This window comes from Solanum verrucosum, unplaced genomic scaffold, assembly GCF_900185275.1.
Source record: "Solanum verrucosum unplaced genomic scaffold, falcon-dt-bn FXZP01000196.1, whole genome shotgun sequence".
In the NCBI taxonomy this organism is placed as follows: Eukaryota; Viridiplantae; Streptophyta; class Magnoliopsida; order Solanales; family Solanaceae; genus Solanum; species Solanum verrucosum.
This window is the reverse complement of record NW_026020420.1, coordinates 1,102,866-1,119,507: the sequence shown is the minus strand read 5'-3', so window position 1 is coordinate 1,119,507 and position 16,642 is coordinate 1,102,866. Positions and strand designations below refer to the sequence as shown.

General features: G+C 32.1%; 2 protein-coding genes across 3 annotated transcripts; both read left to right on the top strand.

The window, feature by feature from the left end:
- Window positions 1-4,691: 4,691 nt before the first annotated feature.
- Window positions 4,692-7,382, top strand: LOC125841095 (uncharacterized). Its single transcript, XM_049520103.1, has 4 exons — window positions 4,692-4,906; window positions 5,215-5,291; window positions 5,669-5,742; window positions 6,503-7,382. Exons 1-4 carry the CDS (start codon window positions 4,709-4,711, stop codon window positions 7,135-7,137), a joined length of 984 nt encoding a protein of 327 aa, XP_049376060.1. The 5' UTR covers window positions 4,692-4,708; the 3' UTR covers window positions 7,138-7,382.
- A 3,202-nt stretch (window positions 7,383-10,584) lies between these two features.
- LOC125841096 (protein NCA1) lies at window positions 10,585-15,808 on the top strand. 2 transcript variants are annotated; one of them, XM_049520106.1, is made up of 8 exons: window positions 10,585-10,771; window positions 12,679-13,134; window positions 13,270-13,492; window positions 13,656-13,801; window positions 13,960-14,047; window positions 14,230-14,373; window positions 15,346-15,495; window positions 15,588-15,808. In XM_049520106.1, the coding sequence occupies exons 2-8, from the start codon at window positions 12,692-12,694 to the stop codon at window positions 15,639-15,641; spliced, it is 1,248 nt and encodes a 415-aa protein (XP_049376063.1). In that variant the 5' UTR covers window positions 10,585-10,771; window positions 12,679-12,691; the 3' UTR covers window positions 15,642-15,808. The 2 variants fall into 2 exon arrangements, with proteins under 2 accessions (XP_049376063.1, XP_049376062.1); XM_049520105.1 differs by lacking the exon at window positions 10,585-10,771 and adding an exon at window positions 11,030-11,051.
- The last annotated feature ends 834 nt before the right edge of the window (window positions 15,809-16,642 follow it).

Genomic DNA, 16,642 nt, shown 5'->3' with positions numbered 1-16,642 from the left:
AAACACATAATTTTGGTATATTTTTTTTTCGTTTTGACGTAACTGGTAAAGTTATTTTCATCTGATTAGAAGGTCACAGGTTACATTCATGAAGTTGCATAAACAAACTTTTGCAAAAATGCAGAGTAAGACTGTGTAGAATAGACTCTTATGGTCTGATTCTTCTCTTTAGCCAAACGACCCCTAATTGTAATAAGTTGATTGGCAATATAATTTGAATGGTCATCATTCAATCAATCCCAAAACAAACAAGTAATTTTCAAGATTTCAAGTGGACTATAATTTTACATAATATTGATCAAACAAATTAACTAACATGGCCTACTTAAATGATCATTTTTTTGTTATAATTGATGCATGAAAAAACCCTATAATCATTTCGATTGTGGGTGCATGATTGATAACAACTTCTGATATTAATTGAGAAAAATCATTTTTAATTATTTTTTTTCAATTTAAATAGAGGCAATGATGAAAAATGTTTGACCATTTTTTGCTTTAAGTTTACTCCTTTCCTCGTGTGGTCTACTCAATCATGATTTTTTTTTTCTGAGCTAAATTAAAAGTTATTTTCACTTTAGAATTTTTAGATAATATATAAATATTTCATGCTAGGATAAAATTTCATCATTAGAATAGGGACAAATAAGCCCAAAACACAAGAAGAAAATGGACATTATTAATGGATTGTAATTAATCAGCCTTATTTGCACAAGATAATGATCCAAGGCACCAAAAGGGAATTATGAAATTCCATTCTACAATTCCTTAATTTTGCAAACTCTAAAACTAAATCTGTGTTTGGACATTCGATATGAAGTCATAATTTGGATATATAATTTGAAATTATGATTTTAAATCCTCTAATAGCATGATTTGGATTTTCAATTAATTTTTCTAAAATGTAAAACTTGGTCAACAAGTTTATATTTTGTAAAAAACAAATAAGTTATTTTAAATGTTACCAAAAAAAGACTCATGCATTGATCGTACTATCTGTAATGATTATATTAAAGAATAATTAGTTATCAGTATTGTTGAGTGTTGATTAGGGGATCTTTATAATATTATGTATATTTGAAAGTTATAATAAAAAATGTTTATCTATATAAGAAACATCGACATAAATGATTTATCAATATGGCGTCTTAGGATATTTCAATATGTTGTTTATGAACTATGGATATACAAACAAAACTTTGACTACATATTAATTTAATTTCATACGCATGTTCAAACGCAAGCTTAACCTATGTGATGGTATTTGGGCTAAAAAAGTTGGGCCGAAGAAGTAGAGTAGAGGTTAAAGTTGGACTTGTTGGATTCTGAATAAGTAAGGCTAGGTCCTGAATTTGGGCTTTATTATTTGTTGGGCTCAAGGAATGGCCCATTATATAGGTCATATACAGCAACTCAACAAGAAGTTATTGGGCCCGGCCCAAGACAAAAGTAGTTGGCTCTAAGTAACGGTGTATCGTTTTACAATCCCACATAAGTAAAATGTGTAGTACAATAAGTTATGAGTTAATTTATATATTATTGCACGTATGGTAGAATATTGAATAACTAAAGAGACTTTGTATAATTAATACTTGCATTACTAATACCTATGGATTGCATTCTTCTAACCAACAATCAAAATACCTTCTTTTTTTTCGCGAATAACAATGTTGTTTAGAACAATTTACATGCACCTCGACTATTTCATCAGATACTTATCATCTTCAATAGTGCAATCTCCAATATTTTGTATTCGCTTCATTAACTATTAAACCACACCCTTAGATGATACCGTTTTCTAACGTATAGTCCATTAGAAAAGGTACACAACTTCCTATAAATAATTTATATCTTTGTCTCTATTTTCTTTTAAAATAATTACTTATAATAAATAGTTTTTTTCTTGTAATGGGAAGAGTATATTTTTTTTTTCTTTTCTTATGCATGATTTTTGCAGATGTTCATGCAAAGTTGGCAGGCCATATAAAACGGGCTAAGCCCATACTTTCTTAGCTGGACTTTTTTTGTCAACATTAGAAATAAGGAAAAACTACGACATACTTCACTATCATATATATTAGGAAAAATTACTTAAGTACACAACATTTCTTTATATATTCTCAATATTTTCCTACTCTTTTACTAAAATACAAAAATCCCTTATTTTTCCCCAATTCAACTTAACCGGATACTTTATTAGTTTAAGTATCCGCGCGTTATTAATTAAAGTATCCGCGCTGCTATATTATGCATTCGCCCGTTAATTAAGTATCCGTGCTGCTAACAACTTAATAATTTAAGTATCCGCTCGCTATTAATTAAAGTATCTGCGCTGCTATATTATGCATCCGCCCGTTAATTAAGTATCCGTGCTGCTAACAACTTAATAATTTAAGTATCCGCCCGTTATTAATTAAAGTATCTGCGCTACTATATTAAGTATCCACACTGCTATATTATGTATCCGAAAAACACTAAAAAAAGGGATTTTTGGTAATTAATGAAAGAGTAGGGAAAGGAAGTAATTTCTTTCTTATACTATGTCATTTGCCTAATTTTTACTATATATTATTATTTTCTATACTTTAAAAAAAAAGCATCTTATACTTAAATGTATGTATTTTTGCTACCAAATACATAAAAATAGGGAGAGAGCGAGTGAGATTGGGGAGGGAAGCGAGTGAGATTCATATGTATCCAAGTACATGTGAATCACACTATATACATGTATTTGCATGTATCCGGAGTGATTCACATATATCTGAGATACTAGCAACATGAGAGAGTGGCGAGAGAGCGAGATGAGAGGGAGGCGATCGATATTTGCTATGTAAACTAAATACATGCAAATCCACTTGAATACAATGTATCAAAAAACAAATTACATCTTTTGACCTCATGTATCCGAGATACATATATCTGGACGTATATGGAGGCATAAAAATTTGATAAGATACGTAATATTACAAATTATAGTGTCTAAGTAATTATCTCCTTCTCAATAAATATTTTTTTTATAAAAAACATGATGGCCATTTTTCGGACCGATAATTGAAAAATAACTAAATTTTAATGCAAAAATAAAATTTGAAAAAAAATATAGATACTTAAAACACGAAAATCCAACATAATATATTGGATTTTGAGACTTTTGCATGTAAAATTCTAGCATAGTGGAGTTCAACGACTCCTTGTATGTGAATTTCAAGAAGGAGTTTAAACTTTTAGAAGTTAAATTCTCGAATATTATACTGAAAATCCAATAAATAAATATAAGAACACAAACAAAATATGACTTATCATGATTTTTCATCCAAGAAAAATAAAGGATCCAAAATATAATTTTATTTTAAACAAATGGAAATCAGTTATATACCACAATTTATAATTTTAATCAGCTCACCGATATATGATGTAGTATGCATGATTGCTAGTTTAATTTCACAAGAATTGATATTTATTTATTTAAAGAAGAAATTGGAAATCCAATATGTCATCTGCCTCCATTTTCTTAATGCATTATGTCATTTCCTTTCGTTCCTCCCTCTAATTTTCAACAAGATATCTCGTATTCGAGTTCTAGGAATAAATTAACACCACCACTTAATTTAAACAAATTAATAACAAATACTATTACAGATTTCAATATGAATAATTGTGGTGGGAGCATTAAGACTTTTCTGTCCTTAAAAGAGGTATCGAGTTCAAATTCTGAAAATGAAAAAAATACTTATTAAGAGAGTCACCCTAGAAACGAGCCTTATAATGCTTGAATGTGAATACGATATTATATCTGATGTGAAAATAGAAAGCGATTTTCGATAAATCAATAAAAAGAAGAAAAATCCTATAATCCAATTGGTTAGACTGCTTATTTTTGGGTTTTCATTAGCAAAGCATCTTTTGACATATTGGTGATATATTGGGACCTACAAATTTCATTATTTTCTCTAATTCCCCTAAGCAAAAATGTATAAAAACCCATTAAAAACAACCCCAAGAAACCCTCCGATCATTTTGTACTCTCATTTTCCCACTCACCCCTTCACACATGCCACTATACGTATCACCTCGCACAATAATAAAGTCTGAAAATTCGTTAAGAATATTTAAATTTTAGTATGAATATAAAATAATATTTAACCTATATAATTCATAAATTTCTCGATAAAAGATGTTTCTTTTGTTTCTTATCCGGTGTTTGGTACCAACATTGGAGTCCGAATAAAGCGTTCTCTAACAAAGACGACTTTGCACTCAGTGAAACTCGAAATCGAACTCAAGACCTCTATATAAGAATAAAGAAATACTTACTTCTCCACCGCAATCACGATTGATCAACAAAAGATGTTTAACTGACCACTTTTTACTATACGTAACTACGCCACACTACTCACACGTGCCACTACTCACACCATATCTCTCCATCTCTTTTTTCTTTTCTTTATATCCTAGTGGTCTCATATAGTCCTCTCTTATGTTGTGTGGTGCAACAAATAAAAGTTAGTGAGAGAAAAAACCCCAACTTTAAGAGAGAGAAACAAATTCTCAAACACAAAATTCTGCACAAATATTTCTTTCAAGATCAACCTTTTGAAATATAATTTATTTATTTTTGGTATTTATACCCAAAAATATACACATAGTAGAAAATTATTTAGTTAATTTCTTCCCTTTTTTTTTCCTTTTTTTTTTTTGGTTTGTAATAATGAGAATAAGGAAACGTTTTCCTCCTCCATCAGATCCCCAACTAAACACCAAAAATGAATCTCTACCGTCTGATCTTCCAAATCTGAGTCTTCCACAGCCGTCTGATCAACCGGCGACCGTCACCGGAGCTAAAACAACCACCAGCTGGGTTCTCTTTGGTGGCAACAACAATAATCCACCAAAAATAGAACAAAAGGTTAGTTTTAAATTTAATTAATAAATAGTTCGACTTGCAAAAATTTTGCTATTATTATTACCATACTTTTTGTTTGCATCTATGATACAACGACTGTAAAGTAATATATTCAGTGTAATTTTATAAATAGAGTCTGTATGAAATGTGTGCAGACTTTATTTCTACTTTTATGAATGTAGTAGGATTGTTTTTGATGGACGATCGACTAGAGAAAAAAATATGTATAGTTTTGCATCAATGATGTATAGTAGTATTTTATTTTTTTAATTTTTTGGTGCTAATTTTTGTGATTTAATTTGATTTTGTAGGATATGGAAGATGAAGATGGGAAATTATGGAGAGAGAAAAAAGAGATTATTGATAGTAATATTGACAATGATCACAAGTAAGAATAATATTAATGCATAAAAAGAATTGTTCCATTTAATTCTTATTTTTTTTTCACGAAAAAAAAAGGTGAATGATAATAATAGAAGAAATTAAACAAGAAATGATAATAATACTGTAACTAGAAAAATACTGTTTGGTTTTTATTCTCATCCAATGATTTAATTCCTCATCTCATCCTGATTATTTTTATTTTTTTCATATTGTTTTTTTGTTTTAATTTATAATGGTCCCCATTTATATTTTTCAAAACATATCACACGGGAAAATTCTGAATGTTGCACTGTGCACCTTTTTTTTTTATTTTTATATTATATAGTTTGGTAATTAACAAACTATTTTTTGTTTTTGTTCTTCTTGTTGTTGCTTCTTCAGGAAAGAATTAAGCTTTTTGAGTACAACACAAATAGGTTCTTTGATTCATCAACCATCATCATCTTCTGATCTAGGTAAGTTGCTCCGACTTTTCAAAAAGATTATATGTTGCTGCTATTCTTCAAAAACATATTGCATGTTGGATCTTTTAAAAATAGTTTATTTTTGAAGGTTACATTGGTGCAACGATATTTTTGAAGATTCCAACAACATAGCTAAAATCAAGACTCATATATCGCAACATCCCATGTAGTTAATTGCTCCGACTCTTCAAAGTATATTACGTGTTGGGTCCTTTAAAAATAGTGTATTTTTTAAGATTTCGACATAGGTGCAATAATATTTTTGGAGATTCTAGCAACATAGCTAAAATCAAGACTCATATATCCCAATATCCAATGACGTTGCTCTGACTCTTAAAAAAATATTGTGTGTTAGGTCCTCCAAAAATAGTACTATATTTTTTAAAATGTTTTTGATACGGGTGCAATGATATTTTTGAAGATTCTAGCAACATAGCTAAAAACAAGACTCATATATCCAGAATTCTATGTTGATTAGTTGACTCTCCAAAAATATTGTCATGTATGATCGAGCCCTCCAAAAGTACTACCAAGATGTTAAGATATTTGGGCTTCTAGTAGAGTCATTCATTAATGATTTGAGATCGTGATTTTTCGAAGGAAGTGTAACCATGTTTTTGGAGAGTCTAGCAACATAAACAAAATTGAGATTCATATATACAATATATTGTAGTATATTTTTAATTTTATCATTAATCTTTTATCATATGCTATGATATTGAACGTGTACATGCACATATATATATAATAGATGGTAGATGGTGTGAAGAAGATCATAAGGTAATTCCATTGAAAAAGAGGTCAAGAGACAACTATCATCACCATCACCACCATGACACAAGTAATATTAACACGATGAAATCGAAGACAAACAAGAAATGTCCACAAGAAAATGGTAACGAGGGGGAGCAAGAACACGAGGAACATTATCAACGAATTAATAGTGATCATAAAGTTGAGCACGTAAACAAGAAGAACAAAAGAGGAAGTGTTATATTAGAGGGATCAAGGTGTAGTCGTGTTAATGGGAGAGGATGGAGATGTTGTCAACAAACCCTTGTGGGATATTCATTATGTGAACATCATTTGGGTAAAGGAAGACTTAGAAGCATGAATAGTACTACAGTTCGAAACTCGATGAATATTAAGAAAAAGAAGAAGAAAGTAGAAGAAAAGGATAAGGAATCGTACGCGTTGATAAATGATCATGAATATTATGGTATTGATGATGATAATAATGATGATGACGATGACAAGAAAAAGACGAAGAACAAGAAGATGAAGAAGCTTGGAATGGTGAAAGCTAGATCTTTGAGTAGTCTACTCGGTCAAACGGACAATGCAGTTGCAATGATGATAGTTGATAATGATAATAAAAACGAGTAACAAATTATGAAGATGTAGATCTGATATTATTTCACGTACTTATAGATGTTATGGCTAGCGTTCGTGTCAGATCTTTCAAAATGTTATGCTTATGCAATTATATATGTTAAGGGTTCAACATGCATGAGTGCATGTGACATTTATATTATTATTGAAGAATTTGAGTAACATAGCTAGTTGGAATTAGTTTTTTTTTTGTCCAATTTAGCTAAGACAGTTTGCTCATATAATATGTTTCTTTAATTGCATGAATTTTGTTCATTTGCTTTTTATTTAATTTAATTTGCTGATCACCTTTTAATTTATTTTCTATACTCTTTTGGGAGCTATTCTTGAGTTTAGGTTTATGCTGGCAACAAGTTAGCCACCACATTTGTGATTCCTTATTGTTATTAAAATAATAATTCTAATTAATACTAACACACAATAATAACAATAACTTTATTGTATTTTATCATCAATAAAGGAAAGAAATGTGCAGATAGTTAGTTGCTCACATGTGATGAATATTTTTTATACTATCGTCAATTTGATTTGTGGAAAAATTATATTCCAGTTCTCAAGTTAATTCTTGAAGTAACTCTATTATATTGTATATATCTTTTGATATTTCAAATTCAATGATGGAAATGAATTTCGAATAAGTAAGAGATAAATGGTTAAAAATACGAACTATTTTTTTTTCAAGTTCCACATTTCAATTACCAGTTGTATTTTCTTTTCCTATATGAACTATCATAGTCTATAAATCTATATATGTATTAAAACACATCTTCTTGAGTAGATCGATGGTGAAAGTTTATGCAGGAAACGACCAATAGTAGGGCTAATCATCTTTGAAGTGTGTTTTCATACATAGACGGTGATAGTTCAAGTAGAAAAATAGCACAACTGATAGTTAAAGTATGAAATTCGCAAAAAAATAATAGTTTTAGATGTATTTATAAAAGATTTAATTTAACCTCCATATGGACAACTAAAAAACATCTGTTTTATTCCAGAATATTTGTCATCATATTATAAAAAAAAATAAAAAATTGTGCATGTGTTTTCTCAATTTAAAAACTTAAAACACTTTTTTTTTTGTCTCCACCTGCGTTGGAAGGAAATGAAGATGAGGGTTTTCATCTTATTTTAAACAATATATTAGTATCTCTTTTGTAATGACCTAGCTACTAGTTAATGGCAAATGGCATAATCAAGCTTAGTCAAACATTTTGACTTTTTAGAACCTTGATCATCAAATCGACTTATATTGATATCTCTCTTCATCTACGTGGTCTAAGAATTTAATTTTGCTATACGTCCGAGTCTTCTTCCATCGGTAGTTAGAAGCAGAACTGAAACTGGATATGACTGAAGGAAAGGTTATATAGGTACAATAGGAGGGTGCAGTTAAGCATGTAAACGAAGACTCTCTTTATATAGACCTAGCTAATCCAGCTATATCTAATTATACTTTGGCATATGAGGTCAACTTGAAAGAATAGTGTGTACATAATATTACGTAGATATTTTGAGAGATTACGCTAAGTATATATTGTTGTTGTTGGTTTGGAAAGTGGACTTATCAAAGATTAAAAGGACAAACAGATGCATGGGGCAACTAGTAAATAAAACTAAAGAGAGAAAATAACAAAAGTTAACATTCATATTCTTCATCCCCAATTTTTATTATACCAATGATTTGTAGATTTTTCGAGACAATTAATTAATTACGATCCTTTGTAGTTTCACGCACAATAGTGCATTTGTAACTAATTGTAAGTCAACACAAAACATGTCCAAATAATTTTAAGATGCATTTTCTCACATTTTGTTTTCAAAATGTACTACTTGCATCTTCTAGCAAATATGATCATTTTCTTATTTCGAAGTAAGCCTATGAGTTAACTTCAAAGCTTAGTAGCTAAAGTGTACGTACTTGGGTGTAAGGGGTACACGTATATAAGCTACTTAGTGGAATTAGACCATTCAACTTGCCATCTACACTCTCCTAAGGTGCGATCGTAGTATATTCATGACTATACACATTCATTTTTCTCTACGTACTTGAGCCGCCCAACAACATTCACTATCATATAACATTAATTGTCCTTATAAAATACATAAAAAAATTTTACTAAGTTCCTAAAAATAAGACATGATGTTATATAAAGTTAAAATGTCTAGCTAGCTGTTTTCATGCTGCAAAGCAACCAATTAATAATATTATTTGCTTTGTGGATAGCAGTTAATTAAGATGATGGCATCCAATAGGATTCCAACTACAATACAAGGAAGGATCCATATATCTATTGGAAGTCTGAGAATAAGGACCCCATATATATATATATAAAACATCAAAACAAAAAAGTGGTAAAATAATGGGGTCACAATATATAATTAACTATGAGATAAGCTTAGCTTGCATGAATTGATGACTTATCACACATATGTGAGCAAAGAATTGTTTTCCAAAATGGGACCTTTATTTTTGTTGGCCTTTCATATCCCCCACCTACCCATTCATTCACATGCTAACTAGATAGTGAAATAAATATATAGTTTGATTATATTTTAATTTTTTTAAATGACAAGTATTTTGGGTTAAATATTTTTAATAATCATGACAAGATCGATTCAAAAGAAAAGAGGAAAGGAGATTACAACTTACAAGTAGGTGTGGAGCTAGACTTCGAGTGTGGATTCGTTCGAATTCAATAAATTTTGTTTAAATAGTGTATTTGAATTAAAAAGTTTAAAAAATTCAATTATTTAACTTGAAGTTGATCGTTATAAAATTTAGAAATCATAAAATTAAAATTTTAACTTCGCCTTTGATTATAATTAAGGTGTTAATTGGCCCCTCATCAAATACTACATTGTTTTGGTTCCAATTAAGGAAAACTTCTTAAGAAATCTAATAGAGAGAAAGTGGGATAATATGTGTTTAGTGATTGTAACCCAAATAGGGTTATACATAATTAATTAGTGAAGAATGCAGTCCTCTAACAAAAATTACAAATTAATATAACACGTTGAAAATCAATTGATACTTTTTCATGGAAATTTGGATCGTTATTTTTCGAATATACATAAGATAAACTTTATATCAGTACAATTAGTATAATAGTCCATAAATTATGAAAGAGAGATAAATTACATTAGATAAGTCTCATGCGACAAGTTTGATCAAAAAATATTCAGGCATTTCATTCGAATTAAAATTTAAATTTCTCCTTTGAAAGATCACCTGCTCAACTAACTCGATCACTCTTACATATAATAAATACATACTTTTTAGTATATGATATATTATACTTTAAGTCCTAATATAAACACCCAATACGAAGAAAAAGAAATTTTTTTTTGACCAAACCGACTATTAATTGCACCTACAAATCTGAGTTGTGATTCTATCGATATTACTGTATATAATATATTTATATAAATAAATTTTAAAAATTGAATATAATATATCCCGGTTTACAATAATTGAATTATTAGAAAAGGGGAAAAAATAATAAAGTAAAAGATTTATCTTTTGGTTGATCAGAAAATTTTCACTATATCGGAATTGAAATCTAATTTCACCAATAATTTTGGGGGCACACAAATCAAAGTCTGCTTCGATCAACGCAAAATCCTAGAGGTAAAAAAAATCTGATTTTTGTTTCAATTTTCATTGATTTTCATTCGATTCCTTCAAAATTTCAACTTTAATTCTTGTTTTTCCGATATTGCTCGTTTTTATTGACCTAAGATCCATTTTTGAGCTGAAAATGACCCGTTTATGAAGAACTCAGAAAAACACCGACATTTTTAGGTGTGCATAGATTTTTTTTGACTCTTTTTACTTATTTGGGTTTGTTATCTGCATATGGGTGGGTGTTGTTAGAGATCGAGGTAGATCGAGGAAGAATTGAGGAGAGGTAATTAGACAGGACGTGATATGTTTAGCTTACCGAGGATATGATCTAGATACGAGAGTATGATGGTCGAAGATTAGGGTAGGTGTAGTTAGATAAGTTTGAAGAGAGGTCGAGGTAGATTGAGGAGAGGTAATTAGATAGGACGTGATATGTTTAGCTTACTGAGGATATGATTCTAGATAGGAGAGTATGATGGTCGAAGATTAGGGTAGGTGTAGTTAGATAGGTTTGAAGAGAGGTCGAGGTTGATTGAGGAGAGGTAATTAGATAGGACGTGATATGTTTAGCTTACCAAGGATATGATTTTAGATAGGAGAGTATGATGGTAGAAGATTAGGGTAGGTGTAGTTAGATAGGTTTGAAGAGAGGTTGAGGTAGATTGAGGAGAGGTAATTAGATAGGACGTGATATGTTTAGTTTTCCGAGGATATAATTCTAGCTAGGAGAGTGTGGAGGTCGAAGATCAGGGTAGATGATTAGTAAGTAGTAGAGTGTTTTCTCTCTTCATAGTGGTAAGAGTAGGGTTCTAGTGTGGAGCATCTATTTGTCCCTTTTATCAGTATTATTACTATTATTCTAGCATTATCTTATGCTTTGATTTTATTTAGTGTTGTTGTTTCTTTTTCTTTGATTATCTTTAGTACTTGTAATGTCAGTGCTTTTACTCTCACATTTTTCTCCAAATGATTTTCTTGAACCAAGAGTTTATCGGAAATAGCTTCTCAACCTCACAAAGGTAGGGGTAAAGTTTGTGTACATCCGCTCTCCCTAGACTCCACTTGTGGGAATATACTAGGGTGTTGTTATTGTTGTGGTTTGTTTATACTAGTTTTAGTTTCAGACTACCACTGGGGAATGTTGTTGATAGATTCAATTGGCATTTTGATTTGATGCTTATTGGATTTTAAAGTGAGAACTGATTTTTCTTTTCCTCTAATTCTGTCTTAACATTTTAAGCCGCATAATAGTGAGTGCTAAAGTTCCTGAGTTCGTTTATTGCACAGACAGTGATGGATGATCCATTTTCTGTGGAATTTTATGACATTTGTTACAGTATGTTGTCTAAATTTAAGTTAATAAAGATAATTTTTTTAACATCCTATATTTCTTCAAACTTGATTTGCAATTCGCATTATTTTCGTTGTCACAAAGTAGAGCCGTTTTTCCTTGGTGACGAGTTGAAGTAGCAAAAGTAAAATAGATAACTCTTTTAGAAAGGAGAAAGAAGGACCTTTTAAGTACTATGAGAGTTATAGGTGAATGAGGGTAGAGATTTGTTGATCTCTATTGAGGATTAAACTAGAAATGTCCATGTGAGGTGGCACTCCTTGCCTTTGAATTTTTTTACCAAGGTATTGAGTCTGCAGTGTTTGAAGCCAGATGGCACACTTAAGGTAGAAGAAGCTTTTTAACTACATTATGTAGACTGAAACAGAATAAAAAGCAATAGCTAGTTCTTGGTCAGAATTCTGCTCTTAAGTCATCACCTCACCTGTTTCCTGCAAAGTTTTGTTGACAAAGCATGTGCACTTTCTTTGTTGAACTGCTGGATTTGTGTCTTTTCAGTTGTTGTCTGATCTGCGGTCTTTTTCTATCAAAAGATATGAATAACTTGTAGCATTTACAGGGAATTTATCAAGATGATCCCGGTTTGCCCTTTTGCTGGAGCTTCCAGACCCGATGATGCAACTCTTAATAAACCTTATGACGAAAATAAACAACAGGCTCAGCCTAAAAAAGAGTCTGGAGAAGCTGCCACGGTGTCACCTAAGTGCCCCTTTGGATATGATTCCACTCTTAAGAAACCTTGTGACGACCAAAATAAACAACAGGATGGCCAGGAGAGCAAGCCTAAACAAGACTCTGGAGAATCTGCAACTGTGTCACCTAAGTGCCCCTTTGGATATGATGGCCAGGAGAGCAAGCCTAAACAAGACTCTGGAGAATCTGCGACAATGTCACCTAAGTGCCCCTTTGGTTATGATTCTCAAGCATTTAAACTGGGTCCTTTTAGCTGCATGATATGTCAGGCACTTCTTTATGATAGCAGCAGATGTGTGCCCTGTTCACATGTATTCTGCAAGTAAGTGTAAATTAATAACTCTTTTATGGTCTTTCTACTCCCACATACACCACTCTCCCGTTTTAAAAGCAAGAATAAGGGTAAAAACAAGATTCTTCTGGACATTTTTAAGTAGTACATCTTTTTGGTAAACAGGGCATGTCTCTCCCGCTTTAAGGACTGTCCATTATGTGGTGCTGATATTGAAAAGATTGAGGCCGATATGAATCTTCAGAATGTTGTTGATCGCTTTATTGAAGGGCATGCAAGGGTTAAGAGGTCTAATAATGAGCAAGAAGATATAGTGGAAAAGAAAACTGTTATATATGAGGATGCGTCTTTGGAGCGGGGAGCTTTCCTGGTTCAACAAGCCATGCGGGTATGTTTTCTATAAATCTCACTAGTCTCTCGTGCAGAAATTGTCCTCTACTTCTCAGACTGACTTAGCTGATTCATATTGGCATCTCTCTTTCTGGTATAATCTGAGACTAGCTAGTGAATCACATTTCAGGGTTTACACTAACTTTTGGCTTAACTTGCAGGCTTTTCGTGCCAATAATATTGATAGTGCAAAATCAAGATTTACTATGTGTGCAGATGACATCCGAGAACAGCTTCAGAGAATGGGGAATACATCAGAGTTGTGCTCACAGCTTGGAGCTGTTCTTGGTATGCTTGGTGACTGCAGGTGTGTCTCTATCAAAGTCTCTTCTTGAATGAAAAATATGTCATTCCCTTGGTCATTTACAAGTGTTATCAATGATATTAAGTATTTATTTTTTAAAGTGATTACAGAAGTTTTGGACATTTAGTTTGTTAAAAGAAATAACTTGAGCTATACTGTAGTCGAGCTACAGGAGATGCTGTATCTGCAGTTGCTTACTTTGAAGAGAGTGTCAATTTCCTTTTGAAAGTACCCAAAGATGATGTAGAGGTAACTGTTAATGATGGCACACAAACACACACATGTATTGTATTTACATATGTATGTATCTAATATATTTTTGTCAACTAAGCAGTACACCTAATTTGATTTTGCTATAAGCTATGATGATATAATGCATATCTTTTCATATATGAGTGTGCTTTCTTTAATTCCTTAAAAAATCTTTGCAGATCACACATACACTTTCTGTTTCACTAAACAAAATTGGAGATCTTAAATACTATGCCGGTGATTTGCAAGCTGCTAGATCACATTATTTTCGGGCGTTGGATGTTCGCCGCAATGCCATCAAGCAACAGTCTGTGCCATCTCAGGTTTGTGTACCTTTCCTAATCTGATGAACATCACTATTGGCATTGCTATTTGTTGGAAGTATATAAATTTATGGCAACGGTCCTGTCAAAGAACCTGTGGCATCTTGATATCTAAAAGAATCATCCCCTTACCCTGAATGTGTGGCATCCTTGGCACATGTAGATTTTTCATTATTTTTCATCTTGTGTTTAAACGCTGATGAGTTCCACATTTTACCCTCAATTATTTTAACATTTGTCTATGGATAAGATGTTGCTGATGGTTTCTGGTGCTGAGGGGTGATGGATCAACATTTTACCCCCGATTACCCATTTTGTCATCTCTACTTTTGCCTAAAGCTGTGTGTGGCTTAGGCTCACGTCATAGGTCCGAACAAACAGAAACCTAGTGTTTAAGTGGAGAAGGGTAGAGTAGCTGGCTATTATCCATGCGCAACTGGGCGGTCCTCCAGGCATTTTTAGGTTAGACAACGAACTGGCCGGCCCTCTGGGGACTTTTCGGTTATAAAACAAAATTTTCTTTTTTTGCCTTAAAAGCCTTGATGCTTGATCCGTATGCTGGTAGAAACTTTTGAAATCGCTATTTTCGGATCTTGGACCAGAGTCCATACACATAATGCTGGCATGCTCATACAGAGAAGACTTGCTCTGCTGTTTATGTTTTAGATCTTATGGGGAAGACATTTCTCTTTCCAAATTAAATTAAGCTGAATTTTGGGCAACGTATACATCTACTATGCTCAAAACAAAAGAGTACAGCTAACTTTAAGCAACTTATACATGCATACTGATTTTGATGTTCTTTTGTCCTACATCACACCTCTTGGGGTGCGGCTCTTCCCTGGACCCTACTGATGGGGATGCTTTGTGCACTGGGCTGCCCTTTTTTGTTCAGCACGTCTCATTTTTCTTTTATTGATATTCAAAGCATTGGCCTCTCCTGCTTCATATAATTCTCTTCCGTCACTCCAGATAGTCGATGTGGCCATTTCCTTAGCCAAAGTTGCTGATATTGATCGAAATCTCGGTGATGAGGATACCGCAGTTGAAGGATTTCAAGAAGGCATAAAGTTACTGCAATCCCTTGAACTAAAACCTGAAGAAGTTAGCCTTGAACAACGGGTAATTCTCATCTACCTCTTATGTTATTTTATACTTCACTGGTGTATTTTCGTTATCCTGCAGACCTGATTTGGTCCCGTGTCTTCTTGCAGCGGCTATCAGTGCTCGAGTTCCTCAACAGCCAACTTGAAAAGAAAGAAACTTGACTCAGCTGCCCGAATGAAGTCTTTACCTACATAGTTAAGGACGAATAAGAACAATGTGTGTTATCATATAGTTTGGTGTAAACACTAGATGCTCGGTTCAGAGGCAACCTCAGATAAACTTCGGTGTAATCGCCGTAGAATAAGTGAGATTTTCAAAAGTAATATGCTGTGGCAAGTCAATATAGTCCTATGTTCCAAAATTTCAGTGTCTTGTGCATGTACCTCTTAGTACTTTTTAAGTATCTCTACAATTTCAGTATCCTTACCACAAGACACAAGTTGACAATATTATTAAAGTTATTGGAGGTTTCTGATAATGTTGTAAAAGTATGATGTGTGGTTCTCAAACTATGACTCAAAAGATTATTTTTTTATCTTTTAGTTTTTATCTATTGGCAGTGGCGGCTCTACAGCTTTGAAAAAAAGGCAACTGCCTTAGGCCCCAAAATTTGAGGGGCCTCATTTTTTAAAAATACAATAGGTTATACATATTTTTTTTTAAAATATCGCGTATAATTTGTAGAAAATATAATTTTTTTCATAAAAGAACAAGGAAGTAATAGAAGATTGATAAATTATGAGTACTATGTCTCAAGAAAGATTAAATAATTGGCTATAATAAACTTCATAAAAAATATATATTCAAATTTAAGGCCTCTATTAGGATTTTGCTTTAGGCCATCGATTTATTAGAGCCGCCCCTGTCTATTGGCAACTAATTCCACAGTTGAAAAGGAGTGTATGTCAGTATCATGACAAAAGGAGTTTAATGTCTTATTCTATATAGAATAAGATTACCCAATTAAAATAGAATTAAAGAGCACAATATTCAACTTGACGTTTTCTCTTAGATCTTTTCGTGGTAAGCTCTCTATCTTTACGAGGTAAGGGTAAAATTTACACTTTGCGAATATTTTACCTTCTCCGGACCTTACTAGTTAAACTAATATTTCTTACAAGTAATAATACCAGAAAAACGTGGAGCCTCATCTCAGTATTGA